General features: G+C 41.4%; 3 protein-coding genes across 9 annotated transcripts; 1 reads left to right on the forward strand and 2 right to left on the reverse strand.

Moving 5' to 3' along the window:
* Positions 1 to 978: 978 nt before the first annotated feature.
* Positions 979 to 4,070, reverse strand: LOC138208914 (tubulin alpha chain-like). The gene is made up of 4 exons (XM_069167144.1): positions 3,961 to 4,070; positions 2,559 to 2,781; positions 2,304 to 2,452; positions 979 to 2,196 (listed from the first exon to the last, which is right to left on the reverse strand). Exons 1-4 carry the CDS (start codon positions 3,961 to 3,963, stop codon positions 1,216 to 1,218), a joined length of 1,356 nt encoding a protein of 451 aa, XP_069023245.1. The 5' UTR covers positions 3,964 to 4,070; the 3' UTR covers positions 979 to 1,215.
* Positions 4,071 to 6,460: 2,390 nt separating this feature from the next.
* On the forward strand, positions 6,461 to 11,354 carry LOC138209055 (reticulon-3-B-like). The gene is made up of 8 exons (XM_069167401.1): positions 6,461 to 6,556; positions 7,811 to 7,961; positions 8,060 to 8,116; positions 8,456 to 8,594; positions 9,047 to 9,116; positions 9,200 to 9,246; positions 9,394 to 9,452; positions 11,213 to 11,354. Exons 1-8 carry the CDS (start codon positions 6,472 to 6,474, stop codon positions 11,259 to 11,261), a joined length of 657 nt encoding a protein of 218 aa, XP_069023502.1. The 5' UTR covers positions 6,461 to 6,471; the 3' UTR covers positions 11,262 to 11,354.
* A 1,314-nt stretch (positions 11,355 to 12,668) lies between these two features.
* LOC138209351 (equilibrative nucleoside transporter 1-like) lies at positions 12,669 to 22,123 on the reverse strand. Of its 7 annotated transcripts, none has more exons than XR_011179151.1 (13): positions 20,925 to 22,123; positions 20,253 to 20,334; positions 19,880 to 20,052; positions 17,768 to 17,885; positions 17,397 to 17,655; positions 16,848 to 16,945; positions 16,304 to 16,385; positions 15,970 to 16,055; positions 15,412 to 15,520; positions 15,233 to 15,318; positions 14,859 to 15,058; positions 13,446 to 14,461; positions 12,669 to 13,405 (listed from the first exon to the last, which is right to left on the reverse strand). XR_011179151.1 is itself a non-coding variant. In XM_069167872.1 (13 exons), the coding sequence occupies exons 2-13, from the start codon at positions 20,948 to 20,950 to the stop codon at positions 14,350 to 14,352; spliced, it is 1,431 nt and encodes a 476-aa protein (XP_069023973.1). In that variant the 5' UTR covers positions 20,951 to 21,147; positions 21,736 to 22,123; the 3' UTR covers positions 12,669 to 14,349. The 7 variants fall into 7 exon arrangements, 6 of the variants coding, with proteins under 6 accessions (XP_069023973.1, XP_069023974.1, XP_069023972.1 ...); XM_069167872.1 differs by having other exon boundaries at positions 12,669 to 14,461; positions 20,925 to 21,147; positions 21,736 to 22,123; XM_069167873.1 differs by having other exon boundaries at positions 12,669 to 14,461; positions 20,925 to 21,186; positions 21,736 to 22,123.
* Positions 22,124 to 25,855: the final 3,732 nt, after the last annotated feature.

Genomic DNA, 25,855 nt, shown 5'->3' on the forward strand with positions numbered 1-25,855 from the left:
TTCAAAGGATGCATGATACATTAAAAGTTAATTTTACAATACATCCATGTTTGTAGATAAGTAATAACTACAGCTATCAGTGCAATATTTCCCTTTTGAATTGTAATATACTAAAGCAGGAAATAGTCTCAAGTACATTTAGCTTAACATAGTACTCATTACTGTAGACTACTTTAGTTACCGTCTAAGACATAATTCCTTAGTTTTAAGTAAAGGAAATGAAACTGGATATTTTGACAATGTTTATAAAATCTTGTAATAATATTTCTTTTAATTGGCAGATGAAAACATTGTTTTTGACATGTATTTTTCATTTATTCTTACATTTGGTGGATTTCCTTTCCATCACAGCCTCCTCCTGGAGCTTCAAGGTTTTGATGCACTAACACTCTGCCACCACCAGAGGGCCCCATATATTAAGAGCTTCATCATGCTGAAGAGAAGATGGGAGTTTGTGGACTGTCATGAAATAATGCTGCCGGTTAAACATGTTTTGGGAAGTTTTTATCATTAAAACTTGACCCCAATAATTTATGCAGCCCCATATGTCTATATAAATTCACTTGTTCTTTATTTCCACTTCTCATTTAAGCCACTCTAAAGAAGCACTTTAACATGCATTCAAACTAATATACAACTATGTAATAGACTAATACAGAATATCACAAGGAACCTTTTAAAGTATTGTGATTTATTTTAGTTTTAACTTCTGAGTGTCTTTAAAACTGTTAGTGTTTGTTTTTGTGACTTGGCTGCTGTAACACTAATAAATACATACAGCCATTGTCATGATCAGGTGAGTAGTAGAGCCAAAGAAACTCTTTCAGGTGCATTAAGAGTAATGTTTTGTGTCGAGCCGGGTGTGGAACTGGAAAGATTTGGCATTTGTGTGATCAGTATTTCATAGTTTGAATGAATTCTTTAGGGTTTTCAGTATGACTTCCTTTTTTGGAAAAAAAAAATTGAAAGACAAAATCCAGCAGTTAACTCCTTTAATATCTCCATGGTACATCTGAACATCACAAAAAAAAAAGAAACACAATTTTTACCATTATTTTGTTGTTCATTTAGAGACCATCTAACACATTAACACGAGTGAACAAATGCCAACAATAAGCCAGATGTTTGACAGAACTACATCAGAGAACTTATGATGGCGCTCTTTGACCATTTTAATTAACCATTCATTCTACATTTAGGGCCTTGAGGTCCCTTTTAATACTCCTCTCCTTCCTCCTCTCCTTCACCCTCAACGGAGTCGACTCCGACCTCCTCGTAATCCTTCTCCAGAGCTGCCATGTCTTCTCTGGCCTCGGAGAACTCTCCCTCCTCCATACCCTCACCTACATACCAGTGAACAAAGGCACGCTTAGCGTACATCAGATCAAACTTGTGGTCGAGCCGAGCCCAGGCCTCTGCAATAGCAGTGGTGTTGCTCAGCATGCACACGGCCCTCTGGACCTTGGCCAGGTCTCCACCGGGAACTACGGTGGGCGGCTGGTAGTTGATGCCCACCTTGAAACCAGTGGGGCACCAGTCCACAAACTGGATGGTGCGCTTGGTTTTAATGGTGGCGATGGCAGCGTTGACATCTTTGGGCACCACGTCACCACGGTACAAGAGGCAGCAAGCCATGTACTTGCCGTGACGAGGGTCACATTTGACCATCTGATTGGCCGGCTCGAAGCAGGCGTTTGTGATCTCGGACACAGTGAGCTGCTCGTGGTACGCCTTCTCGGCAGAGATGACGGGGGCGTAGGTGGCCAGAGGGAAGTGGATACGGGGATAGGGCACCAAGTTGGTCTGGAACTCTGTCAGATCAACATTGAGGGCACCATCGAAACGAAGGGAAGCAGTGATGGAGGACACGATCTGACTGATCAACCTGTTCAGGTTGGTGTAGGAAGGACGCTCGATATCGAGGTTCCTACGGCAGATGTCGTAGATGGCCTCGTTATCTACCATGAAGGCACAGTCGGAGTGCTCGAGGGTGGTGTGGGTGGTCAGGATGGCGTTGTAGGGCTCCACCACAGCCGTGGACACCTGGGGAGCTGGGTAGATGGAGAACTCCAGCTTGGACTTCTTGCCGTAGTCGACGGACAGACGCTCCATCAGCAGGGAGGTGAAACCGGAGCCGGTGCCGCCACCGAAGCTGTGGAAAACCAGGAAGCCCTGAAGACCGGTGCACTGATCAGCCTGAAGACAGAGAGGGAGAGACGGAAACCACATACGAGATGCAGTCATGTCATTTGATTTGACAATTTGAAGTTGAATTGGAAAATAAGCGGTATGAATTCACCCACCAGTTTGCGGATCCTGTCCAGAACCAGGTCGATGATCTCTTTGCCGATGGTGTAGTGTCCACGGGCGTAGTTGTTGGCGGCATCCTCCTTTCCAGTGATCAGCTGCTCAGGGTGGAACAGCTGGCGGTAGGTCCCAGAGCGCACCTCATCTAAGGAGACAAAAACAGGCATTGATTTAGGCGTGGTTCATTGACATCCAGATATTTCACTTGTATTTACTTAGATTAAAGTTCAGTTTGAATTGAGGACACTTACCGATGACAGTGGGCTCCAGGTCCACAAAAACAGCTCTGGGGACGTGTTTTCCAGCTCCAGTCTCGCTGAAGAAAGTGTTGAAGGAGTCGTCTCCTCCTCCCCTGGTCTTGTCACTTGGCATCTGTCCGTCCGGCTGGATCCCATGTTCCAGGCAGTAGAGCTCCCAGCAGGCGTTACCAATCTGGACACCGGCCTGACCAACGTGCACTGAGATACACTCACGCTGCAGGAAAACAAGAATTAGAGTTAATGTTAACCAAATGTGTTTTAACTACAACTAATCACGTACTTCAGATTACTCATTAAATGAGTAGGTCAACTTAAAAACCTGAGGACCGAATGAATGAGGTAGAAATACAGACTTCATACCGCACCAGATATCACAACCTCATGACCGAGTCACCTGATAAAAGCCAATATGTTACACATTTAGTGTTTGAATCAGTTTATTCAGGCTAACACGATCAATGATGGTGCATTTAATATGATCAAGACAGAAAAATTATTTTATCTGACAAAAATACGATGTAGTAATAAATAAATTGATTTGTACCTAAATCAATCAATGCAGATCACTCCAACTGTAACCAGGTCAAAATCATTTCAACAACTGGGGGGGGGAGCTCCTTTAGCCACCACCCGTGGCTGTTAAATGAGCTAAAGGTAAATTGTCAAATTACAAAAAATATATATATTTCTGAATTAAAATCGCGTATATAAACCAAGCATCGAAATAAACACGTCGAACGTGAAAGCGCGTTAAACGTGTCTCGCCCTGCTCTGGTGACGTCACACACCCCTATGGCGGATGAACATGGACTCTCCCGAGGGACCAGGGCGGGTCCACAGATAAACGCACTGCAGCCGTTAAGGCCGGACAGTGATGGGAGACAACCTGCTGCATCAGACGGCGGTGAGGATGAGGTGGACCGTTAGCGACGACGACAGCCCGTAAATTACGGGCAAAAACACGAACTAATCCCCCGTCCACCTCTAAAATGAGGGAGGTATCCAATCCCTCCCTCCCCTGCTTAGCTGTCTTCATTACTACAAATAGAAAACAGCGCCTTCCTGCCACAGACAAAAAAAACCTCTTTGTTACTCGCCGGCCAGCCATTCATTGTCTACATTTATTCCCACAACGTCTGACAGGTGAATTATCAGTCATTTTGTCTTATAGGAGGCGGGACAATTTTCCTTAATAGTGTCCACAGGGAGACAGAAACCCGTTCCCACATTTACCCATTACAAAACTATGCAAATGTTTAAATGCTTTCCAGCTGGATATAACCCTCGAAGCTCCCATTTCGGTAATTTACATCAAAGCCTCATAATGCCAATAAATCGATCTCACGTTAAACATTTTAGTTATCTTAGATTAAAAGATTTTTAGTTTACTCACCATTTTTGCTTTTACTTTGGAGATGAAACAACAAGGATGGAGATAAACTTTACTTTCACGACCGACTGTCAAGGAGTCCTGTGTAAGAAGCTGTTGGGTTTCAGGGTGCGGGGTCTTTTATACTCCTCTTGCGCGGAGAAAGGGGAGCTGCATCCGATTGGCTGAGAGTCACATGCGCTCGTCTCCTATTGGTTTAACACTGACTGTCATCTTCCGGACAGAAGAGGCCTTTTTTTTTTTTTTTTTTTTTTTCTTTCTCACAGCAGTGCAGAAATTTTGACCATTATCATCGTTAAAAAATCCCAGTTTTGCAAGCAGCATCAAAAGTGGCTTGAGCAAAAATGCCACAATATGAGATGCAGAGCAGGTAAATATACGTGGTCTAGAAATGATGATGGTAAAAAGAGAAAAAAATAAAACCTTAAGTCAATGTGCACAAAGGGTTTTTGTAATGTACAGTCATGCTAGCAAGATTGGATTACCAACAACGGGGACAACTGTCAAGGCGGGTCCAAACGTCCCACTTTACCAGGACCATTGGGGTCCACATGAATTAATTAAAACCTAAGATGTGGAAAATGTTCACCACTGACGTACATTAACTATGTCGGCATCTCTATCCTTTATCTTGTGGCCCCAGTTTTGTTTTAACTCTGCATCTCTTTTATAAGGTATTTACAGAAAGGAAACTACAGCAGAATAGTATCATAGAAGAACTGCAGGGCTACAACCAATGTTATTTTCATTAGCTGTAAATAAGACAATTATGTTTTTAAATAAATCCTTAAAAAACAAACATTATCATTCCCCCTAAACCCAAATCAAGATGTTCAAATGTCTTTTTGCCCCACCACAGTCAAAAATGGAACAAAAACACTGGAAACAGGCAAATGTTAACATCTTGGTTTAACGACCAAAAGAGTTCATCAGCCAGGAACACAAACATGGAGGAAAGATGACAGATGGCTTGTGAACGCCGCCGTGTGGAGGACGTGACATCATCGAACCGCGCCCGGTGAAATCCAGCGGTGAGAAATCATTCCAGTTCACACATGCTTTTATTTTGAAGCTCCAAGTCTCTATTAACATGTTGTAGATCACTGCTGCAGATGAGCCCGGGCTTCCTCCTGGACCTGGTCTCCTCCTGGACCTGGTCTCCTCCTGGGCCTGGTGTCCTCCTGGACCTGGTGTCTTCCTGGACCTGGTGTCCTCCTGGACCTGGTGTCTTCCTGGACCTGGTCTCCTCCTGGACCTGGTGTCCTCCTGGACCTGGTGTCCTCCTGGACCTGGTCTCCTCCTGGACCTGGTCTCCTCCTGGACCTGGTGTCTTCCTGGACCTGGTCTCCTCCTGGACCTGGTCTCCTCCTGGACTTGGACCAGGTCTGGAACTGGTCTGTGTGATTCAAACCTCTCTTCTTCACATGTACTTCAGTGTTGAGATATTTTTTAAAACCTGGTTTCATTCAGATCCTTAAATCTTCGATGAGAGTGTCATGAGTTTTTCTGAACTCCTAAAGGTTCCGAAGGCTCGGAGAGTTCGGCCCTCATTCATGTAACGAGGAATCGGGCCGCTGGACCGTGCTCACTTCTAGAAAAACCTGCCTCGCTTCTATCAAGTCTCCATCAAGCGATTTGGCTGTCAGCCTGAAATCTTCTAGATCATCTAGATCTGCTTGTCCCGGTCCAAAGAGGGCCGACCTGCCAAAAGCTTCACCACCCATTCCTGTTTTTACTGCATCAGTCACTGTTGTGTGTTTGAGTGTGTTGACCTGTACATGAGTGATGCAAGATTCAACAACTCTGCCCCGCTCTGCTCCGACTCTCACTGCTGCCCTCCAGGTCCAGGCCACGGTCCAGGTCACGGTCACTGTCCAGGTCCAGGTCAATGTCAATGTCAATATCAAAGTCAAGGTCAAGTCTGGGTGATAAACTGGCCTCATGCAGTCCAGACCTGTCACCCATTGAAAACATTTGGAGCATCATGAAATGAAAAATACAACAGAGACCCTAAACTGTTGAGACCTTAAATCCTATATCTGGCCAGAATGGGACAACATTTCACTTTCAAATCTCCAGTGTTGTTAAAAGAAGAGGTGATGCGAATTTACATGATTTACAAATAATCACATTCTGTTTTTATTTACATTTTACACAGCGTCACGACTGTTTTGGAAACAGGGTTGTAAATTGAAAACACTGTTACAGTCAGTCATCTATAAGAACAGATGCATTCTGGAATGAGCTTGTTATTTAACGAGCTATGATGTAATCTTGACGATTAAGGTTTAATGTCCTGCCAGGATGAAAAAAAAATCAAACACACCCACAGCTTCTGAATTCATCACATCCACCTGCTCCGATCAACTTTACATGAATACAGAGGGTTAAAAACCAGCATATCATGTGGACACGCCCCCATACCAAGCCACGCCCCCAGTTGGCCATCAGCACAGCTTCCAGAGCAGCAGGTCACACACAATCAAACTCAACCTGCAGGAGAAGAAGCAGAAAATGGCCGACTCAACCAGCAGCAGCTCCAGCTCTTTTTCATCCAACAACTGCTCCTCTTCCACGCTCAGAGACCTCACACACTCAGGTAAGAGCACACACCTGATAGGCTGCTCCAGGTTGGGATGAAAGCTCAGGTGAAGCAGTCAAAAGCTCCACAACTTCAGCTGCAACAACAACAACAACAACCTGAACTTAAAGGCCACTTACTGTCTCCAGAGCTTTCACACATCTCAATCAGCAGGTTGTCATGGAGTTGATCGGCTGCCGATTGGCTGACTGGTTCATCATATTTATGATGCTTAAATGTTTGTTGTAAACAGGAAGTGGACTGATCCTTCAACCTGCCAGCTGCTTTCCTGCTGTTATCCAGTTCTGGTGAGAGTTGACCTCTGACCTGTTAACCAGGAGACAAAGCTGTTTTGTTCTGAGTGAACTGATCAGCTGACTGATTCAAGAAGCAGTGTGTGTGTGTGTGTGTGTGTGTGTGTGTGTGTGTGTGTGTGTCAGTCTGTGGTTCCTGTTCAGAACTCAATAATCTGTTATTGAAACGTTCTCTGTGTTCCACTTGCAACAGAACCATCGTGTAAAGTGATCTTTTGTTTGTTTCTGAGATCGTATTGATCAGAATGTGTGTGTAGTTTATTGATGACATCGTTGCATCAACACACAAATCCTGTTAGTTACAACAGTCGTACAGAACCAGACCAGAACCTCAGACTGGACTCTGACAGCAGCTGGTGGTCTGTAAGAGGTTGTGGTATGTAGCTCCGCCTCTGTAATCTAATTCACATGACTTCATGTGTGTGAGGGTTAAATTGGGATTATACTGGGGGGGAGGTGGGGAACACATCCGTTGAACAAACCGAGTTCCTGAAGGTTCCTGAGGGTCCCTGAGGGTTCCTGAAGGGTCCCGAGGGTTCCTAAGGGTCCCTGAAGGTCCCTGGTCATTCCCGCAAGTTCCCGAAGGTCCCTGAAGGTTCGTAAGGGTTCCTGAAGGTTGCTAAAGGTTCCTGAAGGTTCCTGAAGGTTCCCGGAGGTTCCTGAGGGCTCCTGAAGGATCCTAAGCATTCCTAAAGGTTCCCGAGGGTTCCTGAAGGTCCCTGAAGGCTGTGTTTCTGTTTCTGTTTCTGGTCCCGGTTATGGTTTTGGTTCTTGTTATGTTCCTGGTCCTGGATTTGGTCCATGTCCTGGACCTGGTCCTGGTCCTGGCTCGTCATTCTTTGTGCATCGTTGAGCTGAAAAGGATAAATTATTACCCATCGTGCTGTGCAGCAGCGGGTCTGTTTCTGAGGACGTGTCCAGGTGTCTTCCAGCTGTCCAACCGTCTTCTCTGTCTCAGCCCTGCAGCTCATCCACTGGAGAGAACCCAGGAAGTCAGCGTCAGCGTTTGGCCTATCGCTGCTGATTCTCATCTCTGTGGCAACACTGTCAGTCATCAGCGTGGTGTCCTACCTGCTGCTGGCCTGCCTCTGTGTCACTATCACCTTCAGGTGGGCGGGGCTTCAATTCACAGATCAATGACCTCAGAGAGAGGTGTAAATCACAAGAAATGATGTCATTTTAAGAGTTGTCTGCTACCTGTCTGCAGGGTTTATAAGTCGGTAATACAGGCGGTCCAAAAGTCCGACGAAGGTCATCCATTCAAGTAATACACAGACACACAAAATACCACAGTAACACACAGACACACACAGACACACAAAATACCACAGTAACACACAGACACACACAGACACACAAAATACCACAGTAACACTCAGACACACACAGACACACAAAATACCACAATAACACTCATACACACAATAACACACAGACACACAAAATAACAGACTCAAAATAACACAGACACACACAGACACATACAATAGTACAATAACAAACAGACACACAGCATCAATCACACACAGTAACACAGTAAAGCACAATAACACCCAGACACACGTGTTCATGTCCTCCTGCCCCTTGTATTCGTCCCTCTCAGGTTTCTTCTGGACCGGGACATCTCGGTGTCCACGGAGGCGGTCCGCCAGCTGGCTGATCAGGGTCTGGTCCACCTGAACTGGTTCAGCGCTCAGACCAGGAGGCTGCTGCTGGTTGAAGACCTGGTCGACTCTCTGAAGGTCTGTACTCTGTTAGCGTGGGGGCTAATGTTAGCATGGAGTCCAGTCCAATGTGATGATTACTATGGTTACAGGTGTTACCTCATCCTGTAGTCTTTTAAACTGGTCTTATGGTCCATCTAAGGCTTGAGGAGGGTCCTGCAGGGGACAAGAGTTCTATTTCAGGTCCTGGGGAGACTCAAAACTGACCAGCTGATCAGCTGTTTGTCGTCCTGTTTCAGTTGTTTATCATCATGTTTCAGCTGTTTGTCGTCCTGTTTCAGTTGTTTATCATCATGTTTCAGCTGTTTACCGTCATATTTCAGCTGTTTATTGTCATGTTTCAGCTGTTTGTCATCCTGTTTCAGCTGTTTACCGTCATATTTCAGCTGTTTATCGTCATGTTTCAGCTGTTTATCGTCCTGTTTCAGTTGTTTATCATCATGTTTCAGCTGTTTATCGTCATGTTTCAGCTTGCTGCTGTCATGTGGGTGATGACATATGTCGGAGCTGTGTTTAATGGAGTCACCATCTTGATCCTCGGTGAGTGTTTGTTCCTGACCAGATTGTTAATTAATTAATTAATTGAACATAGTGTGATTGACTGTTTTTGTGTTTGTGTCCAGCTGATATTATTTTCTTCACCACGCCACTGATCTACCAGAAGAAAAAGGTACGTCGCCGTTTCCTCCGTAACGTAGACAGAATGTGAGAAACAGTTTTATACGCCATGTTGGAAACATTGTTGACATTATGACTTGCTTCCTCTGACCTGAGTGCACCTGTGTGTGTGTGTGTGTGTGTGTGTGTGTGTGTTCAGGCTAAGATTGATCATCACATCGAGTTGTTTCGATTGAGACTGGAGGAGACTCTGCAGAAGTAAGTAAACGTGTTTATTACATGTTTGAGATTAAACCGCATGTGTGTGTGATTATCAGCTGTTGATCATTGATGGCCCCCGACGGTACCTGACAGAGACGATAAGAAATAAAACAGTTCCAAAGCAGACGGTCGGTTTCTGTCTCATCTTCTGAGTGTCCACAGCATCTGTCCGTCCCCGCTGTAGGACGATATCAGAGGACAGAAGCTGCATGACATGAATCTAGCTGTTAGAGAGACAAAGAGGACTGTGTGTCTCTGAACACTCTGTCCTCCACAGAGATGTCTCACTGTCAGCTCCACGCCGTCTCCTACCATCACTGATGTCATTGATTGGTCAGGAGGCGGAGCTTTTATACAACCCTGTTTCCTAAAAAGCTGTGTAAAATGTAAATAAAAACAGAATGTTAGGATTTGTAAATCATGTAAACTCATATTTAATGAAAATAGACCAAAGACAAAATATGTTGAAACTGAGAAATTTTATAGTTTGATAAAAAAAACAATATGCTTATTTGTAATTTCATGGCAGCAACTCGTTGCAAAAAACGAACAAAATTTGGGACAGGGTCAACAAAAGACTGGAAAAGTTGTGTAACCCTAAAAAAACAAAAAAACACCTGGTGGAACATCTCACAACAAATTAGGTTATCTGGCAACAGATCAGTGACATGATTGGGTATAAAAATATATTTTCAGAGAGGCAGAGTCTCAGCAGGGAAGACGGTGAGAGGTTCATCAGTCTGTGAAAGATTCAACGTAAAATTTAAAATAATTGTGGATTTCATCATCTACGGTTCATAATATCATGAAAAGATTCAGAGAATCTGGAGAAATCTCTACACAAGGGACAAGGCTGAAAACCAAAATTGGATGGCTGTGATCTTCGGGCCCTCAGGCAGCGCTGCATTAAAAAAAGACAATTCTGTCGTGGAAATCACTGCATGGGCTCAGGAACACTTCTGAAAGCCATCGTCTGTGAACACAGTTCATCACTGCATCCACAAATGCAGGTTAAAACTCTACCATGCAAAGAAGAAACCAGAGGAGAGGGACCATCCAGCTTGTTTTCAGCGCTCAGTTAAAAAGCGAGCATCTGTGATGGTACAGGGATGCATTAGTGCACATGACATGGATAGCTTGTACATCTAGGAAGGAACCATTAATACTGAATGATATATACATACTGTATGCTGTCATCCAGACAACGTCTCTTTCAGGGAAGGTCTTGTTTATTTCAGCAAAACCACATTCTGCACGTATTCCAACAGCATGGCTCCATAGTAGAAGAGTCCGGGTGACAAACGTTTACAGTGTTGTTAAAAGAAAAGGTGATGCAGCACAATGGTAAACATGACCCTGTCCCAACATTTTAAAAACATGTGGCTGGCATTAAAATCCAAATCAGCATATATTTTTCTAAAACAATACAATTTCTCCGTTTCAACGTTTGATATGTTGTCTATTTTCAAATAAATATGAGTTTACATGATTTACAAATCATCACATTCTGTTTTTATTTACACTTTACGCAGCGTCACATCTTTTTTGGAAACAGGGTTGTAAGTTTTGATTGGTTATCTTGAACTTAGCTCTGCTAACTGATCAGGAGCAGGTTAGCGCTGCGGCATCAATAACCATGGTTCAAGTCAAGAAACCGGACCAGAACTAGTCAGCAGCAGAAAACCTGCAGAACGGTGCAGGGAGAGGACAGGCAGGCAGGAAGGACACCCAGCTGACAGGGGTTTCTGTGTTTTCAGGCTGCAGGACAGGTTACCTGGAGCTGTGAAGAGAAACAAAGCTGAGTGACACCTGAGCACCTGTGAGTCTTCGCCGTCCTCCGATTGGTTCATCTGTCAGTGAATCCCCTGCTGAGCATTTTCTAAAAGTCCTCTAATAAAATCAGATGGATGACAAACGGTGAAGCTGTCTGCTGGTTTTATTCTGTCTCAAGGACCGGTCCACTGTTCGGTCCTTCCATGTCCCCCTGTGTCCCATTGTCTCTTCTGTCCATGTGTGTCTGATCAGATTAGATTTTGGAGGTCAAAGGTTACTGTGATCTCCTGTCTGCCCCATTTTCATGACCGCGATGCCGTCACTGAGGACAGAGGGACAGACTGTGTCCATCCTCCACATGTGGTCAGATCCTGAATGTGACTCACAACGGTGCTGATTGGAGAGCTCTTCTGTGTCTATAGATCTGTGTCTATACGTATATAGACACAACACACACACACACACACACACACACACACACATACAACCTTAACACATTTAATAGATGAAACTTTTGTACTTTTATGGAAGTCCAAAAACCAAACATGATTCAAACATAATATAGAATTAATATCACAGTATCACAGATTAAAGTATCAGTATTGTAGTATTATTAAGAGTTAGTAGCTCTACTAATTAATATTAATTATTTGGATTATTTGTTGAAAAGTTTTTTCTTTTTGAATTCATTATTTGTATTATTATTAAAATAATTTTATCTAATTTGATTAATTTAGGATGACACATATCAATAATGTGAACTGAACTCACCCTCCTGTAGCAAACGCCTGAAGATGGGAAGAACAAACACGTGTCATCCTGAACATAAAAACAACATGCATGAACATTATCACAGAAAATAAACAACATGAGAGGACCAATATGACCTCAAACATTCACCCTCAGGAACATGTTACATGTGAAGGTTGTGATGTTACATGTGACTGTTACATGTTACATTTGACCTATCAACCTACCTTGCGCATTTACAAATATCTCAAAATCCAGTGAGGTCGGTTTGTTCCAAACGCTCCAAAGACAAATTAAAAGCAGGAACACAAAATGTTGCAGGAAACTGAACTCTGCTCTTAGCTGCGTTTGTTTTAGTTGATATATAAAACTCCTCACAAAGCACTGTCAAAATAAAAGCAGCTTCCTATAACACCTGTCAAAATAAAAGCATCATTGTTGAACTGAAAAGAGGTGCATTTTATTTTATTTTATTTCAGCTATAGCATGGAATGTATATATATATATATATATATATGGTAATATGCATGTTTGTGTATGTATATATATATGTTCATAACAGGAGAGAAGTTTTTGAGGTTAAAAACAATGTTTGTTTCTTCTGTAAGGTTGTTTGTTTACACAAACCCTAATGATAAAAAACAGAAGGAAAAAAATCCAAAGTAATAATAATGTACAGACACACAAAGATATTGGAGATGTTTTTACTCACAAAAGAAAAAGAAACATCATGTGTAGCACAGTTCACATTATATATTCAGATTGCAGGATGCTGAAGACGTCTTCTGATCAGGAACAGACATTTTTATTTTACAGGAATACGAATGGTTTGTTTAAACCAAACTGAATATTATAAACAGCTTTAAACTTTATGATAAACAACACCAAATAAAAACCTGACTTCATCCTTACTCTGTTTCTCTCTTTTTACTGTGTAGGTTTAAAATTAAAATCTGAAATCTGAATCTCCTAAGGCAGAGGGTTAGGGTCATCGATCTGACAGTTTACAATACTTTTTTATATCATAGAAATAAAATCTACAAAACAAAATGAAAGTTCAGGATGTTTACCAGGTGACCTGATCAGACAGATGAGACCTTAACCCTAACTAACCCATAACCCCAACCCTAACTGACCCTCACCCTAATTAACCCTTATCCTAACTAACCCCAACCCTAACTATCCCCTAACTAACCCTCACCCAAACTAATCTGTATTCTAACTAACCCTCACCCTAATTAACCCTTATTTGAACTAACCCCAACCTAATTAACCCTCACCCTAACTAACCCCAACCCTAACTCACCCATATCCTAACTAATCTCTAACCCTAACTAACCCCTAACCCTAATTATCCCTAACCACTAACCCTAACTAACTCTCACCCTAACTAACCCTCACCCTAACTAACCCATATCCTAACTAATCTCTAACCCTAATTAACCCCTAACCCTAATTATCCCTAACCACTAACCCTAACTAACCCTCACCCTAACTAACCCGTATCCTAACTAATCTCTAACCCTAACTAACTCCTCATCCTAACTAACCCCTAACTCTGTGATGACCTGTGCCCTCTGCTGGTTTACTGTTTGGTAGACTGACAGTTAACCATCACGACGACTGAGAGAAGCAGCTGTGACCTGCTGTGATGTACCGGACGCTCTAATCAGGCAGCGAGTCTGTAAAGATTGAACTTATTTTATTGTATTTTTTAATTTTTTTTTAAATTTTTTTTTTTCACTTTATTAATCCCCGAGGGGAAATTTCTTTGCTACAGCAGGGGGGCTCTCAGGGGGGAGCTGCTGCAACAGGCTGCCACTAGCGCGGCGCCAGGTAACCTGACCTGAGGTGCATGTTTTTGGAGCTGTCACTCTTTATTCCAAAAGGTTCGTCTGAAATGTTGATTCAGTGATGGTTCAACAGTCAGCTGTTACATCATCCACTAACCTCAAATAAGAACTCCGTAGTGAACTGTTTTCCACTCAGATCAGTAACAGAGTCATTAACCCTCAGCTTCCCAGTGAATCCAGGTGAGCAGGTGAGTCCCAGTTAGACCGGTCTGAACAGGTGAGTCCCAGTTAGACCGGTCTGAACAGGTGAGTCCCAGTAAGACCGGTCTGAACAGGTGAGTCCCAGTTAGACCGGTCTGAACAGGTGAGTCCCAGTTAGACCGGTTTGAACAGGTGAGTCCCAGTTAGACCGGTCTGAACAGGTGAGTCCCAGTTAGACCGGTCTGAACAGGTGAGTCCCAGTTAGACCGGTTTGAACAGGTGAGTCCCAGTTAGACCGGTCTGAACAGGTGAGTCCCAGTTAGACCGGTCTGAACAGGTGAGTCCCAGTTAGACCGGTCTGAACAGGTGAGTCCCAGTTAGACCAGAGCTCTGAAGATGAAAGATATAGCAGCTCCTAAAGCCAAACCCAGAGACAGAAAGAAAGCCATGATGGATCCGGCCGTCTCAGCTTCATGAGGAAGAACATTCCTGTTGAACAACAAGAGAAATTTATTACTGAATATTTAATGTTTATTTAAGAAAAGTATTTATCATCATATGTTTCACATGAAATTCATATTTTAGAATTTAGCAATGAAGAAATGTATTGATGAGGAAGTTCAGTGAAAAGCAGCTGAAAGAGGAGGAAGAAAAGAACAGACCTGATTAAAATCAAACAACTGTGATTGTTTTACTTTAGTGTTTACACAACGACCAATGTAAACACTGATGAAGAGGAACATCACATGTGATGTTCAGTGATTATCTGTCATGTTGTGGTGAGTTGTGTTGAGTTGTGTTGATTTGTGAGTTGTGTTGAGTTGTGTTGATTTGTGAGTTGTGTTGAGTTGTGGTGAGTTGTGGTGAGTTGTGGTCAGTCTCTTACTTCGGTCCGTAGCACATGCACAGACTTGCCAGGTATCCGTTACTGAAGGCGAAGAGGATCATAAAGACGATGAAGAAGCCGTCGTGATGGAAAAAGATCGGCAGGTGAAGACGAGGCTGAACGTTACACAACATGAAGAGAGGGACGAAGACCACGCGACACACGATGGACACAGGAAGTATCGCACTGTCTTTGCCCGGCTGTAACACAAACAATAACGGATTAATTTATTTATTGATACATTTATAACGAACCTCAAACAGAGTTAGGCTGAATGAGGCGGGTGGAGACAGAGGAAGACATCCTGGGGTCACTGTGCTGCATTAAAAAGAACCTGTCGGATGATTATTGTTCGGTTTTGATATCAAACTCACCCACATGCAGACAGCCGTTAGGCTCCGCCCCCCCCAGTCACAAAGGTTGAAGAGCAGGAAACAGCTGACTGGGATGAAGTACAGTTCTGCAAATACAACACATAAAGATCTGAATATTTGTGTTGAACTTAATCAGCTGACGGATATGAGACACCACAGAAGAAGAAGTGTCCACTGACCCCAGGAGCCTCCGTCAGCGAGGGTCGACTTGGTGTCGGCCGTGATGGCGGGAAACGTGCCGATGGTCACGGTGAAGGTGAAACACACCAGCAGAGCCAAGAGCCAGATCTGAGGGTCAAAGGTCACAAACCGGGAGGGTCAAAGGAATTGATTTGTAATCAATTATTATTAATTCATATTTGAACTATATATTGATTTCTTGTTAAATTATTTTTGATTGGTTTATTGATTTATTATTAATTTGCTATTGATTCATTACTGATTTGTTGATTGATATATCATTGATTAATTATTTATTTATTTGTGGATTTATTCATTGATTTATTCATTTATTTATTGTTAAATTATTATTGATTTATTCATTGATTTGATGATTTGATTTGTCATAAATGTATTCCTCTCCCTGTGATTGATTTGATAATGATCTTCTTCACTGTATTTCTCATTAATGATTGATTTCTGTGCAGATTTCTTTCTTGAACATATTATGATTATTTTGATGGGAAAAGTTTCAGTGTCTCTGAAAATATAAAAATGTTTTAGTTTCAGTGTTTGACCTTCTTAAAGATTCTCATCATGGAGACGTTCTGTTGTTTCGGCTGCTCGGCTGCTGCGTCTGCTGCGTCTGCTGCGTCTGTACTCTCTGGAGAACAATAAGAACAATAACAACAATAACAATGCGATTTCAGACTGAAGTCATCCAACATCTTCAATAAAAGAGAAACAAAACAAGATTTGACTGCAGACAGAAACTCTGTTACAGAAAAGGTTATCCATTATTTATCAAACAGTTATTGGTGACATCATCAGCTCAGAATCAACATCCAAACTAAACCGTTGAACTTTTAGAGGTCTGTCCAGTTAACAAGTGTAGATGTGTTTGTTTAGTACCTCCGTTCATGAGGCTGATGGAGTTCGGCTCCTCGTTTGATCTCTGTCTCCTGTTTTTCTCCTGATAAAACTGGAAAAACTCCTGAAAAAACAAACACATGAATTTTTCTCCACACGGATCATTGATACAATAAAATCTATCAAATGTGTCATCTGATTGGACGATAGAGAAACAATACAAACTGTTAAAAGGACAAAATGTGTTCATGTTTGGTTCCCAGTTCTGGTTCAGTAAGCAGACCCTCTCTCTACTGTCAACATTCACAGTTCCTGTTTGATGAAGTTTATAGTTGGAGCTGCTTAGGTGACCCTGAACCATCCAGGTCTGCTGCTGTCGGCCCACGGTCACTTCCTGTATCGTCCCTTCCTGTTTACTATCTGACATTTTACCTAGAAGTCCGATTTCAACTGATGGAACGTGAACTAGACTTTCTGCTGTTCGTGATGAAACCGGATGACATAAATAAAACAGACTAAGACAGAACGTGTGTGTGTGTGTGTGTGTGTGTGTGTGTGTGTGTGTGTGTGTGTGTTTGTGAGTTACCATTTTAGGCAGCAGGATGTAGGAGAGGGCAGACAGAAAAATAACAGCACAGGCTGTGATGAAATAACCGAATGCTGCATCCCGCAGTTCAGAACCACCTACAGAAAACAAGGAAGGAAGGAAGGAAGGAAGGAAGGAAGGAAGGAAGGAAGGAAGGAAGGAAGGAAGGAAGGAAAGAAGGAAGGAGGAAGGAAGGAAGGAAGGAAGGAAGGAAGAGGAAGCGGAAGAGGAAGAGAAGAGGAAGAGAAGAGGAAGAGAGAATATTTTGTTTATAATTTTAGAAACATCACTTTTACATCAACAATACAGGAAAGACATGATTAATCTCCACAGAAACTTAATCAGAGGACATACTGATGATTAACTGATGAGTAATTGATGAGTAACTGATGATTAATTGATGATTAATTGATGATTAACTGATGAACAATTCATGAGTAATTCATGAGTAATTAACAATTAATTGATGAGTATCTGATTCACTAATGATTAATTGATGATTAATTGATGAGGTATTAATGAGGGATAAATAATAATAATTGATCTGACTTGTGATGGCGCAGATCATAGCAAAGGCAGCGAAGGATCCAGCGAGTCCCTGACCGCTCATGATGGGAGTCGTATATGAAGCCGGCAGCAAACCGGCCATCCCAAACAGACTGCCCTGCAGTATTGCTCCAAAGGCTGTCAACAAACAAACAAACAAACAAACAAACAAACAAACAAACAAACAAACAAACAAACAAACAAACAAACAAACAAACCAACAGATAAATAAACAGACTGCCCTGCAGCACTGCTCCAAAGGCTGTCAACAAACAAACAAACAAACAAACAAACAAACAAACAAACAAACAGCTAAAGGTCATCAATAAGACAGATAAACAAACAGACTCACAGTTGATGATGACGATCTTCACCATGGTAACAGAGAAGAAGGGCAGGGGCTCCATGGGAATTTTGACAATGATGGCGGTGACGATGAAGACGAACATGATGACGAGCAGACTGCCCATCACACGCACACGCTGAGGAACCCTGACAGAGCAAGAAGAAGAAGCTCAAGAATCAGACGAGAGCTCTGGTAGCTACATCCTCCAACCAATCACAGACTGGGACAAGTGTCCTGTCAGAGAAACAGACATTTATTTATTCATTTATCTAATGTATATTTGTGAAGGGACAAGTATGTAGCACAAACAATGCGACACACCACAGCACTTGTAGCTAATTTGCAATGCCAAGGTGGGCCTTTAAAATACAGAAAATCAACAACTTACAACACATTCACAGGAGACAAATCATATATACACTCGACAGCAGGTATACACAATCAAAACACAAAAGTTAAAGAGAAATACAGACAGATTATAGGACAAATCAATATTAAAACGCACCATAAAAAGGAGCACCAGATCATTCATGACTACATGACTGCTCCCTCTTTAAAAACTGTTTCAGCTGGAGTTTGAAATGATCTGAATCAGGATCCCGTTTGAGTTCGGTTGGCAGAGAGTTCCACATGGTGATCTCCCGCAAGGATGTTTGTCCAAACCAAGATTTATGTAAAGGCACCTTGCAATTTCCTACACGCGTTACAGACCCTGAAACTCTGAGTGGACCCACCAGGTCAGCTGGGGAGCCTTATTATTTATGCATATATCGAAGAGTTTAAGATTAGAAAGTTGGATAAAATGATCAAAACTTAACAAATCTGATTTCTTAAGAATATAACAATGATGTGATCTTATTGGTTTCCTGTCCAAGATTTTGATAGCTCGATTGTAAATCACCATAACAGGTTTGGTTACTGTAGATGCTGCTTGTAACCAAGAGGTGACACAATAACACAAATGTGAAAAGATCATATGCAACTTTTTGCAGCATGAAATGGTAGACAGTCTCTGATAAGTCTAAATGTATGCAAGATCTCACTTACCATTGTAATGTGATATTTGACCTCTGACACTTGTTCAATGCATTGTCCATTAATCTTTAAATTTCGCAGACCTTTTTCAAAGAACAGCAAACTGACACAGTTTTCTTAACATTGAGTGTAAGACATGAGTTTTCAAACCATGCTGGTATGGACTGTAAATTATATGACAGCTGTGTGGAAACTTGACAGAGGAGTTGTACCAGATACATATATAACTCTGTCATCTGCGTACATCTGAAAACCTGCTCCAATACCTGAATGTGGTAAGTAATTTGTAAACAAACTAAAGAGAAGTGGACCAAGAACGGAGCCTTGTGGAACTCCTGTTTTAGTCATTAAAAAATATGACGTTTCATGGTTAATGACAACACATTGTTGTCTGGAAAAGATAAGATCTAAACCAAGGTAAAGTTTTATCAGAGAAATTTAATTTAGAGAGTTTATGAATAAGAATATCATGATTTAATGTGTCAAATGCCTTTTTAAGATCCATAAAGACTGTCCTGATGACTTCGCCTTTATCAAATGATGATTTAAGCTGTTCTATTAGAAAGCAACTAGCAGTCTCTGTAGAGTAATGAGGTCAGAAGCCAAACTGTAATGGATGTAGAAAATTCACTGATTCTACATACTTTGTTACTTGATGAGCTACAACTTTTTCCAGACCTCTAGAAAATACTAGACTATTAACTGGTGTATAGTTGCATACCTGGTCCACGGCTCCCGTCAGCTCCACGTCTACCATCACTGATGTCACTGAATGGTGAGGAGGTGGAACTTTTGTACTGTTTGATCTGTTTGTACCTGCTTGAAGCAGGTTAGCTCTGCAGCATCAGTTACCATGGCGATGTAGGAAGTGAATCAGCTTTGTAGTCCTGAAAACCCAGAGTTAAACCTGACGTTACCATGGTAACCACCAGACCCCTGAAGGTCATGGTGCTTCAAGTCAACTGACCCCTAAAAGGCTTCTCTGGAACCTCATCAAACACCACTAGAACCGAACTACATAACAGACCCAAAGCTTCCCACCCTCCAACCCAACCCTGACCCAAAGGAGGTCCTCTTCTTCGTTGGTGTCTGCTGGAGTACTTACAGAGAGAGCAGGAAGGAGTTGAGGCAGGTGCAGAGCAGCAAGGGGAGCATCGCGCACAGCGTCATTACGTTGTTGAATTTGGCCTCCAGAACACTGCGATGTTCTCCTGCTGCCTCCGTCTGATTGGCTGAAGAATCAACCAATGAGGAGTCCTTCAGACGGCTGGTGAAGTACTGCAGAAACAGGAAGACAGAGACAGGCGAAACATCTGAACGCAGCTCATTACGACTCTTTAATCACCCTGGTTACAGCTGCTGTTTGTTGTTTTGTTTGTTTTTAATCTGTTTACTCTCTTACAATTCCCTCTCTGTCAAAATAAAACCTTGCTCTCAACAGAAGATAGTGTGGGTGGAAACAGGAAGTGGTGTCATACCATGGTAGCAGTCATGAAAAAGTTCCATGGTAGCAGTGTTCCCAAGCCCAGCATGAAGAAGATCAGCCAAACGGCTGAGTACCTGCAGGAAGAGATTTTCAAAATAAAGTACAAATATTTAGTTAAACTGTAATGCTTTCATTGTGAAACTTACACAGGAAGACCAAGAGGAGCTGACCGTGGTGTGTGTGTTGTATGGTGTGTATGTGTTTGTGTGTGTGTGTGTGGGTGGGTGTGTTACAGATAATTATTTTATCTCTGACCGGCAGCCGGTTGTTTATCTTCACGCTGTCAGTTTTCACTTCGTGTTCTTCAACACAGCGTTTCAGTCACGTAAGAAACATGATTCTTGTCATTTTAATTTAAATTATTTTACTTTTTATACAGATCATATTGTGTAAAATATCCTTTAATCTATCTACACCTGTGTTTTTATGATATATTCATACAGTAAATCACATCATCCTGCAGTGATACATATTTATTATGTTTATTAACTTAATTAATTTACTCATTTTATTTTTATTAAAATGATTATTATATTGTTTATTAAAATTATTATAATGTTGATAATTATAATGCTTATCAGTTATTATTATAATGATCATCATATCTCAAGAACTTTTCAATAAATGATAAGACTATGAAAAGATTATAAATGTTTTGACTCACTTGTCTCTTGGCGAGCTGACGGCCATTTTCTTCTGAAGAGCCAATCAATGGAGGAGTTGATCAACTGGTGGTCTGCAGGTCTGGTGTTGGTCTGGAGGACTGCAGGTCTGGTGTTGGTCTGGTGGTCTGCAGGTCTGGTGTTGGTCTGGAGGACTGCAGGTCTGGTGTTGGTCTGGTGGTCTGCAGGTCTGGTGTTGGTCTGGAGGACTGCAGGTCTGGTGGTCTGCAAGTCAAGAGCAGGTCTGGAGGTCTCGGGGAGGAGCTGTGAGGATCAGCTGACACTGATAAGGAGCCCTGAGTGTTTCTGAGTCCTGATCATAAACTAAAGTCTCATCAGTTGTTTCTTTAATATTTCTGAACATGTCAACATTAAAATCACAATAAAGAATACAAAAGCTGTGATGTCACTGTGATGCAGCTTTTCAAAATAAAGCAGGTGGGACAGATTTTGACTACAGTGGTGTCTGCAGGCCCTGTTACCATGGCAACACCAGCTCTCATATATGATGCTAACCCAGCAGAACACGGGCCAAATCTGAGGACTGTCTGTAATAACAGTTTGTCACTCTGATGTCCGAGTGTCCCTGAACACACCGTGTGCTGACATCAGGGAGACACGTTTTTAATTCTAAAACTCATTTGAATGCCATTCAGAAACTGCTACTGAACTCAGAACTGATGAGATGAAACTGTTTGATTGGAGCTTCACACGACGATGAAACGAGCTCATGGAGAAAATTATAAATATGAATATATAAAAGATAAAGGTGTTCATCAAAGATACAGAAGAGTTCAATACAACAGCAGATACCTGCAGGACAACAGCAGCCTGATGTCCTCTGATGGTTTCAGATGTTCTGGAGGTTTGTCCTCAGTCTGTCCTCAGTCTGTCCTCCGTTTGTCCTCAGTCTGTCCTCAATCTGTCCTCTGTTTGTCGTCGGTCTGTCTTCAGTCTGTCCTTTGGTCTGTCCTCAATCTGTCCTTGGTTTGTCCTCTGTTTGTCCTCCGTCTGTCCTCCGTTTTCTGTCTCAGGAGTCTCTTTTTTAAAATAATGTCTGTTAAAAGTTGTCTTCAGTTTGCTATGAAATCTTTCTTCCTGTTTTTTAAAATCCTCTTTATGTTTGCGAAGTCTTCTTCTTCCTCTCATTTGTCTCTCTTCTTTCTGCAGTATCAGCAGAATCAGTTCTTCAACCTGCAATGACTTCTGATCTTTTACTCATTATATGAGCCAGTTCAGTGGACTTTGTCTTGGTGTAAATGGTGTCACTGTGATAGCAGAACAACAAGAAGAAAACTTTTCCTGAGTTACAACAACTGACATTCAAATGAAAAAAATAGCTTCACATGACAAAATAAAAACATTTGGTACAATCGAATTAATTTTCTCCTTTAAATTATTAAATGATTTCAAAGTGTTTTACACAATAAATGAGGAAAATCTGAAATAAATTAAAAACAGGAAGCAGCCTGTCACATGCAGATAAAAAAATAATAATGAGATTCAAACTCTTTATTTCTGTGCTCATTCATTCATGTTTAATTACAGAACTTTTAAATTCCGCTGTGAGTTTTAGTTTTAATAAAATGAGACTTTAAAGCAGCATATCAATAATTAATTAATCAGGGTTCGGTTTTTTGAATCACAATGACTCCCCCTGGTGGGTTAGGGTTACAGGCTGGGGAGGGTGCAAGAGGAGCCAAATTTTACAGGCATAGGGAGAGCCTAAGGACAATCACGCACACCAACTTTCAGATCTCTGACACCTTTGCTCTGGAAGTTATTTAGAGCACATAACTTATTTTCTCTGGTTATCACCCCTAACCCTAGGTTGCCTGTAACCCTAACCTTAGTAAATCATAAGGGGGAAACAGAGGGAATGACAAACAGGGACAGGCGGGGATCCTGACATTTCCATATCACAATCTCAGTGTGTACTGTAATATAGTGTATTTCTAAATAAAAGAGACAAACAGGAGTGTCTGTTTCCTGACTCACATATTAACTTAAATGCCTGAAAAACCCAAAGTAAATCGACACATTGATGCAAACGTACCGCAAATACAGAGTCCCCAAAAAGGAATGATTGATTTCTACAACAGTGGCAACAACATCCTCATACAAGAGTGGACATTAAAGGGATAGTCCCATGTGTGATCATCCCTGCATGGAACATATCATCATATCACTTAAACTTACTGCAGCCAGAGTCAAGAGTCAAGCAGAGTAATAAAAAAGAATTAAAAAAAAAAAAAAAAAAAAATCAATGAATGAGCAATAAAACAATGAGCAGGAGATGCACTGCTACTGGTCACAGTGGTGATGTGGGAGAAAGACAAATGTGACACTACAGGGGAACGTGACCTGAAACGTGGCGGGTTTGATGGAGCGTTTTGAATATATATGTTCTTTAAGAAGAACAATATGCTCTGCATACTTCATATCCTCCCAAGGACAGAGGAGGCAGTTCCTGCAGCAGAATCTTGTGTGTGTCTGTGTGTGTGTGTGTGTGTGTGTGTGTGTGTGTGTGTGTGTGTGTGTGTGTGTGTGTGTGTGTGTGTCTGTGTGTCTGTGTGTGCGTACATGCGTATGTGTAATGGTGCCACTCCTCTCCTCAGGCATTCAGAACTATGTAAAACCTTAATGTGTTCCTGATAGATAAATATTATTATATAAAGAAAATAAGAGCACAGGTTATCATTATTTTTCAGTAAGTAAACCAGCCTGAGAGCTTTTTCCTCACGTGATCATCAGAGTTGGTCAATAACAACAGAATATATCTATTGCCTCTCTGTGGACATCAGATGTTACTAAAGTGGTCATGGCCGCATTAAGCCGCACACACACACACACACACACACACACACACACACACACACACACATATATATATTCTGTGCACTTGGTATCCTGTCACCATCCAGTTCACAAAACAAACAATACATTTTCATTATATTTTTAATTAATGCCCCAAGTGCGAATCCTTCCCAGCTCTCCTTGTGCATCAATATGTGGCAGTTTAAATCAAACACAAACATCTAGAGATACACCAGCCCCTCAAGTTTAGGAAAATAGTATGACTATGACAAGTGTAAATAATAATGATCTGTTATCATTTTAAAAGAGTCAATTCATACTCATAAAATAATGGTTTAAAAGATCATATGTCAAAATGAAGAATGAATAAAACGTGTTCAAAAAGTGTTTTTAAAACAGCAAGAACTCACAGTCTGCTAAAATAGGTTGAAATACTGAGAAATGGTTATTTATTAATTGTTTATTTCATTCACTTTTGTTAAAAGTTAATTCACCATTGCCTTATCAATCATCTGCTAAGTAGCCTGATCAGCTATCCTGAGATCGATTGCTTTTGTCTTCACTTGCATACCCGAAGAATTCGCGTCACGTCATGTAATTATTTCTCCCCGTTTTCGGGTATATTATTGTTGTTCTCGAGTAGCAAAGTGACTGTAATAATTTCCCAATGACTCCGAAGTGCCAATGTAAGCAAGTATACAGAGAATGTAATATGTAATATTTTGAGTAGGTTAATGCAGAGTTTTGTCGAGCAGTATAAAGTGTGTTCCCACGTGTGAAGCCGCGCTCGTTGGCTCGGGTCAACCCCCAACTTCAACGACTGATTCAGCCATTTTGTGAATTCACCTGTAGATGCAACGCATGTCTGTAAAAGTGTTTAATACAGGTTTTTTTTTTTTTTATTGTTTATTTAGCAACTTTAAGAAGTTTTGTATGAGCTAATTCAACCACAGTTGAATGTTAAATGCCAGGCAAGATATGTAATGCAAACTTTGTGCTCTGCTGTAGCCAAATGTTGAATATAGTAAATGTGATAATATTTCTCCCCAATTTCAGGGGCGTAACAGACATGTCAGAAGGGTTCTGATAATTGCACTGGTCTGCCACTTTGTTTAACCTAATTCATCAGTCTGAGTGAAATACTGTACAATTCAGCATTTCAGGTGGTGGTTCGGAGGTCCATAATGAATTCTTGTGAGGCGTAAATGACCCAGAAAATTATTAAGTTGAAAAAAAAAATTAACCTACATCTTGGAAATGAATGAATAGATAGGTTAGAAAACGATGAAGAATATTGTTTTCAGTTGATCTACAGATAGCAGGCGTTAGATAATGTGTATTATGGACAATCATAGCTGCACTAGTCAATCATTTTATGTGAACAAATGATCTAATAACTGGCACAAAAGCGCTGATAAACCCAGACAAGGCATTTGCCTAATTGTTTTTCATGCTAATTGGTGGAGACCAAAACAGAGTTCAAAGGGTGAACATTTTGTCAGGTGGTCAGAAACACAAATCCAAACGTATATTCATGTTGTTTAATGTAACGTAGTCGCCCTAACAACTTTTAGGGTGGTTATATGTCCAAAAATAAAGAATTAAACAATAACATGTAACAATAGCAAACTTTGTTTTAACAGTCAAACAAGGTTGGAAGGATAGAAGGCCTCAATTAAGGATCAACATATATTAATTAGAGACACCATGTCAGCCCAGTATCACGGAAAAGTGTGTAATACACCTTGTTGGTCCACTAGAGGATGCCGAGTCTGTCAAGTGTTGCCTGAAAAGTACACGCGTGTGTGACCAGCGGTGGAAGACGGACATCATATTACAACTTCTTCAAAGAAATCTTTTCCTAACGAAGTACTTTTTTTCTAAACTGAACCTTGTGTTTTTTTTGTTTTCATGTTGTGGCTAAACCTGAGGCAGCTGATTTTTCATCAGCGAGACAAAACGTGACACTGACACAGCGAACTGACGGGTGTATTACACGCTTTGGCACACGTACTTCTATGTAAACCCTTGAGATCCCTTTCCATACGTAATTATCATTATTGGGAAACCATCAACAAATCTTTTAATTGTAGTTTCAAAACAGCATATTATCGAT

Source organism: Embiotoca jacksoni, unplaced genomic scaffold (genome assembly GCF_022577435.1).
Source record: "Embiotoca jacksoni isolate LCO1_2020_lvr unplaced genomic scaffold, fEmbJac1.0.p SCAF_4, whole genome shotgun sequence".
NCBI classification, from domain to species: Eukaryota; Metazoa; Chordata; class Actinopteri; family Embiotocidae; genus Embiotoca; species Embiotoca jacksoni.